Consider the following 7,680-nt stretch of genomic DNA (forward strand, 5'->3'; position numbering starts at 1 on the left):
ATTTGATTAGAAAAGAACACAAGTGTTTTATTAGTGAGCTTCGGATATTATACAACATCTGGTTTGTCTCACCGATAACCTCTTTAGTTAAGGTTCCACCGGCTGTAGTTATTTGATTTAGACTACTAGCTATTTACCTCGTATAGCCAGTTTCACCCTGGAACTCATAAAATAAAAAATCAGGCTAAATTTAGTCGCGAAAGCACATTCCGCCGCGAGCCTCGTATCGACGAGGACTAATTTTACTCGATGTGGAACAACAATGCGGCGCTGACGTGTCTCAGGGGAGTAGAGGCTGTGTGCATCGTGTCCCCAGGGGCAAGAAAACAAACAGCAAAGCAAGGGACCTGTGATGTAAGCTAATAGTGTAAAAATGTTGTCTTAATTTAGATTCTGGAACTTAGGCCAGTCCACATGGTAGCGCGGCAAAAAACTGTGGTGGCTGCAAATCACTCACGCCGCACCTGACCTCTTATCATGGATGAAGCGCTCGAGTCCCCAACATCCACGCCCGTGATGGACGACGATCACGATGAGCGCCGCCCGCTTCTTCTGCGATTCCCCTACAGTCTCGTGATGAAAGTATCGCTGAGTGAGCCCCGTGATGTCCTTCAAACGGAGCGGACGACGTTGACGTTTGTGCGGTTTGCTACCACCCTCTTCTTCACCGCCATGGGGATGATTCTCAATTTCCGCATCAATTCCTCCGGTAACCCGTCTCTGGGATACCGCCACCCGTTTTCCGAGTGGAGTTCGACGATCATTCTGTTTGTTCTCATCGTGTTAGCGTTGTTTACTTTAATTCTTCTGGGGGTCAATTATATGTTCTCCATTCGACGCTATGCTGACCATAAGATCCACACTCACGGTTTCAGTAATAAGCTGACGGCAGTGTGTTTCACCGCAGTGGTATTAGCGCTTGCTGCTATCTGTGTTCTATTTATTATCGAAGGGTACGTGCTGAAATAGGTTCTATGCTTTAGAGGTCTTTTTGTGTTTGCGCTTGGGCTTGGAGGTCTCTGCTGCGGCTGCCTCGTCCGGCTGTTGACGACGCTTTTGCAGCTGTCGCTTCTCGCCGAAGTGCTCCTTGTCCATCTCCAGCAATGCCTCCCGCTTCGCCATCGACACCTCTTGTAACAGCTGTTCGATGACGTCGTCGTCCTTAATGTCCTCCAACAACTCCATCTTCTTGTTGATACGCTCCTCGATGGCGTGGACTCTATCAATATCCTTTTCAGCAATAATCGAAACTGCGGTACCACGTCTGCCAGCTCTGGCAGTTCTCCCGACTCTGTGAATGAAATCGTCAGGGTCAGCAGGGAGATCAAAGTTGATTACCAATCCGACTGAGGGGATATCCAACCCTCTCAGCGCCACGTCGGTGGCGATTAAGATGCGAGCAGCACCGGCTTTGAACCGATGCAATGAGTTTGTCCGTTCCGACTGGGGCATTTCCGAATGAAGACTGGCGACCTTGAAATCTAGTTTGCGTAGCGTGCGTCTCAACACTTCGGCGGTGTGGGTGCGGTTGACAAACACCACTGCCGTCGATTCGGCAAACTGCTCGAGGCGGAGCACTTGGACGCAGTAGGAGTCTTTGACGTATGAAGGGACAAACACGTATTCGATCTTAAGTGTCAGCGGGATCGCGACTTGGTCCACAGTTTCCACTTCATGAATAAACACTGGCGGTTTACCCGGAGGCGTAGGCTTATCCTTAAGCGCTCTCACGGCATCAGTAACGGTAGCCGTAAATAATAGAGTCTGCCGTTTATCAGCAGGAGGCAACACCGAGAAGCACCGAGCCAAGTCCTTAGAGAACGAATTCAGTAAAAGACGATCGGCTTCATCGAGCACCAAATACTTCACCCGGCGAAGACCGGCGATCGTCTCTTCGCCCAGGTTCAACACGTGATGGGCAAGTCTCCCGGGCGTAGCAATGACAAAATGGGGTCGTTTCAGGAGCTCAAGCGCCTGTTTGATCATATCTTCACCACCGACGACCACTGCCAATTTGACATTCATCAGAGCACCGAGAGCGGCGAACTGCTCGGCGATTTGCATGGCTAATTCTCTGGTGGGGGTAAGGATTAAGCCGAAAATGCCAAAGGGGTCTTCGGACCACTGGGTAAGCATGGGAGCCGCAAAGGCGATGGTCTTACCGGACCCGGTTTTGGCCCCGCCGATACAGTCGTGCCCTTTGAGGATGGGGGGGATGCACTCCTTTTGGATGGCGGTGGGGGTGTGGATCTTCATGGTGTCGAGAGCCTCGGCAAGCCATTTGGCGACGCCGACACTGGTGAACGAGGTGGCCATGGGTGTGTGGTGTGTGGGTGTGAAGGAGATGGGATGGAGATTCGTTGGTTAGTGGCCCCGAAACTAGTGCGATGAGACGATAAGGTTGAGAACAGGGAACATGTAAATGAAGGACAAAGTTATAGTCGAGGCATGTGACCAGTAATTAAATACTACTAGAAGAGTCTGATAAATTAGTTTCATAATTTTATTTTGAGGTAGGTTGCTCATTTTGCAAATTAGTCGCAGTCGTGATGATGACGCTGAGATCATTAAACTCTAACAATAATCACGCTAGGCGCTAGTGATTATCCAAGAAACGTATCTGGTTTTATGGCTACTACTTTCAATCAGTTAAGTTCAGCCATCGTTAATTGCTGCAATATTATGTCCAATTCAAATTCTCATACTATTATAACGCAGAATACCGTCCACGATTTCTTGATCAGGTGGCGAGAGTACCACAGTATCGATTTTTACTCTCCAAATGCCGGGATCTCTTTAAATATATCAAAATCTCCTCCGTTAGCTTCCTCGCTTGATCACGGCTGAGCCGCACTGGCATCGCCAGGTATGTTGCGACGTGGGGTCCCCTGGCGAGTGTCGGGTCTAACGCCACGCCCGTGGCTTTCACGACGTTGGTACCTGTCCCAAATTGAAGATATCGATGGTGAAGACGAGACCCTCGAGTTTCGCCTGGACTACCTTCCTGAGTCGTCGTACCACCTCAGGTTCCGCGACCCTGAAGAGCCGCCACGGGGCACGCCGGCGCTGATCAAGGGCCCCGAAGGCGTGCTACATTATAGAGACGTGGGAGTTGACGAGTACGGCTTCCAGGAAGCGGATATGTCGCTCTCCGACTACTTCTACGGCAACCCCAACCACACGCACAACGTGTTTTACGGCACCAAGATGGCCATGGCCAACCAGGCACGCAAAGTGGAAGGGCGGACGTTTGTTGATTTGAGGATTCTCCGAGCAAGCAGCGGCGCTGGCGGCAACGGGTGTATCTCGTTTTTTAGGGATGCTAATGCCCCCACAGGTCCTCCCGACGGCGGCGACGGTGGCGACGGGGGCAACGTGTATATCCTGGTGGTCGAGCGCAACATGGGCTCGTTGCACCGGTTGACACGTACGTACACGGCTAAGCCTGGTACCAGTGGCAAGGGGTCGCAATTGGACGGCAAACACGGCGACGACGTGATTATCGAGGTTCCTGTGGGGACCACGCTCAGGTGGATTCCCGACCCGTTTGTTCTCAAAAAGTACTTGAGCCGACGGGAAAACCAAGCCGTAGAGGACGTGATGATGACGCTCAAGACCAGCGGCACCGGCGAGATCCAGATGTTCCGCGACGACTACGCCCCTGGCGAGGGGTGGCTGTTTTCTGAGTACGACGACGAGTACTACCGCGCCAAGGACTACTTTGATGAGCTCAACACCAAGGTGAAGCAGTACGACGAGGAGGTGGTGGGGATGGAGGTCACGAGCGACCGGTTCCCCTTGGTGGGCATCGACTGCAGTAAGCCCACTACCAAGCCGATCTTGTTGCTTTCAGGGGGCAAAGGCGGGTTGGGCAACATGCACTTCCTCACCCTGAACATCCGAAACCCCCGGTTCGCCAAGCGCGGGCGCAAAGGGCTCACCGCCTACTTCCTCCTCGAGCTCAAGTTGATTGCCGATTTGGGGCTTGTGGGCCTCCCCAACGCCGGCAAGCTGTCGTTGCTCCGGGCGATATCTCGGGCGCGTCCCCGGGTGGGCCACTGGGAGTTTACTACGCTCCAGCCGACGATCGGCACCATCTTCACGTCGATCGATCTGGACCCGTTCACTGTCGCCGACATTCCCGGGATTGTCCGCGGCGCCCTGGCCAACCGGGGGATGGGGCTCGACTTTCTCCGCCACATCGAGCGGCTGGGGGGGCTCGTGTTTGTGGTGCTGTTGGAGAGCGCCAGCCCCCAGGCCGACCTCCAAGTGCTCATCGACGAAGTGGGGCCGCGCCGGATGAAGGGGAAGAAGGTGCTTGTCGTCGCTACCAAAGCCGACCTCCTGGACGACGGCGCCAACTACCAGCCGCTCCGCGCCCACGTGGAGGCCCAGGGGTGGCAGATCGTCCCCGTGTGTGCTCCCGAAGGCCACAACATCGAGCGGTGTATCCGGCTCATGGGCGACATCGCCCGCGACCACCATTAGTGCTTTTTTCATGTATATAGCTGGGGAGTGGTTTCCCCGAAGTTCCGAAGTTCCGGTTTTCTAGAACCACCACCCCCTACCCGTTGGGAATTTTTTTAGTCATTGACGAAAGATAGTGTCGGATCGGCAATCCGATTTGTTTTACTTCTAAGCCTTGATTGAGAACACAAGTGAGTAATTGAAGGATCCTCGGGTTCTCTCGCAGATTTCCCGACATCTCCGAAAAAAAATTCCTTTGAGTGGGCGGGGGCTGCGCAACCAGGGAGGGGTTTCTTATGTCCCAGACACTACTATGGTAGAAGCTACCACTAGGGGAGGTTACCATGACAGTGTAGTAGTAGCTCAGGCAATGATTTCTCGGGATTAGCGGATATAGCCGGTCATCGCTCAAGACGGCTTACCCGCCAACCACCGAGGCATGGCGGCTGACTAAGGCTTCGTCAGCGTGGTTTAGTCAGCGCACAAACAGGCGGCCTGGCTCGTTACCATCTTTTGAGTAAAACGTTGCCGGGGTTCCGCAAATATCAGCTTGGTGGGTGGGTCATCTCCGGTCACAATACCGATTGATTTGTGCGCTTAGCGAAGCCGACATCACCTGTCATTTCTTTGTGTTTTTGCTCGCGGTTGCCTAATGGGGACATTGGGCCGTTGCTTTGCTGAGGCCCGCTCAAATTTGCTTTCAAGGGACACCCTCAAAGGGGCCGAAAAAACAGCAGCGACGGTGACGGAGACTGCCAAGGTATAGGGGGGGGAGATATCACCTGTTTGGGATTGGGGAATTTTAATTGAGAAGGGGAAATACTCAAGCAGGGTGATGTGGCATTCACCGGTGATGCGCTGGGATCAGGCGCCTGGAGCGCCTTTCTCGCCACGGGTGGTTCGGTTGCCACGCTCGGCGCTGGCGACGCCCATTCCCCGACGCCCCGATAATTTTTCTTCCCGCGGGGCGCCCCCGTCTCAGGCGGGCATGCCTGCGCGCATGTACCTGAGCCTGCGATGTGCATCTGTCAGTGCGTACATGGCTCGTGACCGAGGCAGCCGCCGGCCATGCAGCAACGGGCGCCCCGAGCGCCCTCGCGGTATATATTATGCTGGCAGCGCCCCTGGCGCCGTCAGCGATCCTGTTTGCTACTTTTTGACCAGATTACTCGTTGTCCCACTCATCCTTTGGCGCCTTCTTTCCTTGCCCTTTACCACCGACCCCGCCTGCCGATGTTTGCCAACCCTCAATTAAAACCCGCTCGCGACGTCGCTGGCGACGTCGGCGACGACTACTTCAGCCGCCGCCCTCGTCTCCGTCTCCGGGTCGGCGACGACCACTGCGCCCGCCTCGAGCCGCTGCTGCCTCCGTTACCACTGTCGGAAGTGCCGTCGTTGGCGCTGCCCGAGCTGGCGCTGCCGCCGCTGCCCCTCGCCGACGATGCCCACTTCCCGCGCACAGCGCCGACGCGGATGCTGCTGGCGCCGCTGATCTTGGACCTGGTGCCCCAGTACTCCCCTTTGGAAGACAACCTCGACTTGGACCACTGCTTTTTTCCCCTCAACTACACCAATTTTTCGTTTTTGATCGTTGACGACAACATCATCAACGTCAAGGTGCTCACCAAGCTCATCCACAAGTTGTACCCGAATGCGCACATCATCCTGACGGTGAACCTGACCCAGGTGCCGCAGATGCTCTTGGAGAACCACGTCGACTGTGTGTTTATGGACATCGACATGCCTGTGATCACCGGGATCGACTTGGCGCTGATGATCCGCGCCCACCCGGCGTACAACAGGATGGCGGTGATCGCCGTCACCACGAGAACGCTGGCACGCGACCTCGCCCGCTACGACGAGGTCGGCATCGACGCCACCATCAGCAAGCCCATCCGCTTGCCTTACGACGCCACCATGGACCGCATCGACCGCGCGATCCTGGCGAGACAATGACCGTTACGACGCTTACGATAGGACCCTTATAGAGATAAACAACTTTCCTTCAAATCAAGTTGTAGATCACAGTAGATCAGAGATTTTTCATCGAAGAAAACCAACAAAATTCCAACGAAAAAAGTACAAAAAACTTTTACGGACACCACCAAGCCCTGTGAGCGACTTACGAACCCCACAAGTGGGTTCCCGAGTGTCGGTAACGATGCGGCGCTAGCGTCATTAGCCTCAACCGGGACTAGTGGCGGGCTTGACTTTTTGTGGCATTGCTGCCACTGGTTGGCGATCGGCGGCCTTTTGCTTCGTTGCTCTCATCACCTTGCTAGCATCACAGCGCCAAGCCACGGGGGTGGTTTTTCTATCAATTAACTAAACCTTGATCCCTACGGTTGCTAAACGCTAAATCACTGATAGTAGATATTTGGGGGAATTTGCTAACGTCACCGCATTTTCGTGGGGACGCAGCGTTAAGCGCGGTTTTTCGCCCGTCGCATTTTGAGTGGCCCCACTAGCCTCGCACACGACCCCTAGCGACCGCCTCGCCCCCGCCTCACACCAGCAGCGCCCGCCCTTCGCCACTGTACATGTCCCGATATCGACAAGTCAACAACATCCCCGCAAACGGGGCTGGTAGGGCGGGGTAAAACCCTAAGCTTTTGTTTACGGTGGTTATCAGTAGTGTCGGCCCACCACCCGATCCGTTGGTGCCACTAAGCAGCGACTCCTAAACGCCCCTTTAGCGCTGAGTCATCGGCTCACGCCCCCACCCCCTATACGCGCGCCGGCGCTTATGAGGCACTTTAGCATGGTGATGATCGATCTGCCTAAGCAACACGTATGGAAACATGAACTCCCGGGCATGTGCGTCTAGAGGCAGCTGCCGGCAGCAGCGACGTGATGTGTCTCAACAACGCAAGTGACCCCAGTGCGCCCACGCGGCCACCACTTGCTACCAACTGCGGCTGGTGCTACCAGTTTTATCATCCGAGCAAAACCCGCCGGGTGGCGGTTGCTGGAAATCGCTCACCTGTCCGCCAGCGGCAACAGTTGCCCCCAGCGGGATCCGCCCCTCTTCGGATGCCGGCGTTCGACGCACCTCGGCAATAACGACGCGCCTCCATGTCCTTGAAAACGCACCCTCTACACGCCCAGTGCCCATCGCCTCAGGGGTGTCAAGTGACCAATACTCAACGGTCTGCTGGCGCCGCCTCCAGGCGTTCACTGCGGGGTGAATGGAGAGGCGCCCATCTCTGCACC

General features: G+C 55.1%; 4 protein-coding genes across 4 annotated transcripts; 3 read left to right on the forward strand and 1 right to left on the reverse strand. All coding sequences in view use genetic code 12, as the record gives it.

Annotated features, from left to right (window-relative positions):
* Positions 1-477: 477 nt before the first annotated feature.
* On the forward strand, positions 478-969 carry DIURU_000279 (uncharacterized protein; the record flags this gene model as incomplete). The annotated part of the gene is made up of 1 exon (XM_034155479.1): positions 478-969. One exon carries the CDS (start codon positions 478-480, stop codon positions 967-969), a length of 492 nt encoding a protein of 163 aa, XP_034014918.1.
* Positions 970-972: 3 nt separating this feature from the next.
* On the reverse strand, positions 973-2,316 carry DBP8 (ATP-dependent RNA helicase; the record flags this gene model as incomplete). The annotated part of the gene is made up of 1 exon (XM_034155491.1): positions 973-2,316. The coding sequence occupies one exon, from the start codon at positions 2,314-2,316 to the stop codon at positions 973-975; it is 1,344 nt and encodes a 447-aa protein (XP_034014919.1).
* A 552-nt stretch (positions 2,317-2,868) lies between these two features.
* On the forward strand, positions 2,869-4,488 carry MTG2 (putative GTPase; the record flags this gene model as incomplete). The annotated part of the gene is made up of 1 exon (XM_034155502.1): positions 2,869-4,488. One exon carries the CDS (start codon positions 2,869-2,871, stop codon positions 4,486-4,488), a length of 1,620 nt encoding a protein of 539 aa, XP_034014920.1.
* A 1,212-nt stretch (positions 4,489-5,700) lies between these two features.
* On the forward strand, positions 5,701-6,423 carry SRR1 (Srr1p; the record flags this gene model as incomplete). The annotated part of the gene is made up of 1 exon (XM_034155513.1): positions 5,701-6,423. One exon carries the CDS (start codon positions 5,701-5,703, stop codon positions 6,421-6,423), a length of 723 nt encoding a protein of 240 aa, XP_034014921.1.
* Positions 6,424-7,680: the final 1,257 nt, after the last annotated feature.

Source organism: Diutina rugosa (genome assembly GCF_008704595.1).
Source record: "Diutina rugosa strain CBS 613 chromosome Unknown scaffold102_size7680, whole genome shotgun sequence".
NCBI classification, from domain to species: Eukaryota; Fungi; Ascomycota; class Pichiomycetes; order Serinales; family Debaryomycetaceae; genus Diutina; species Diutina rugosa.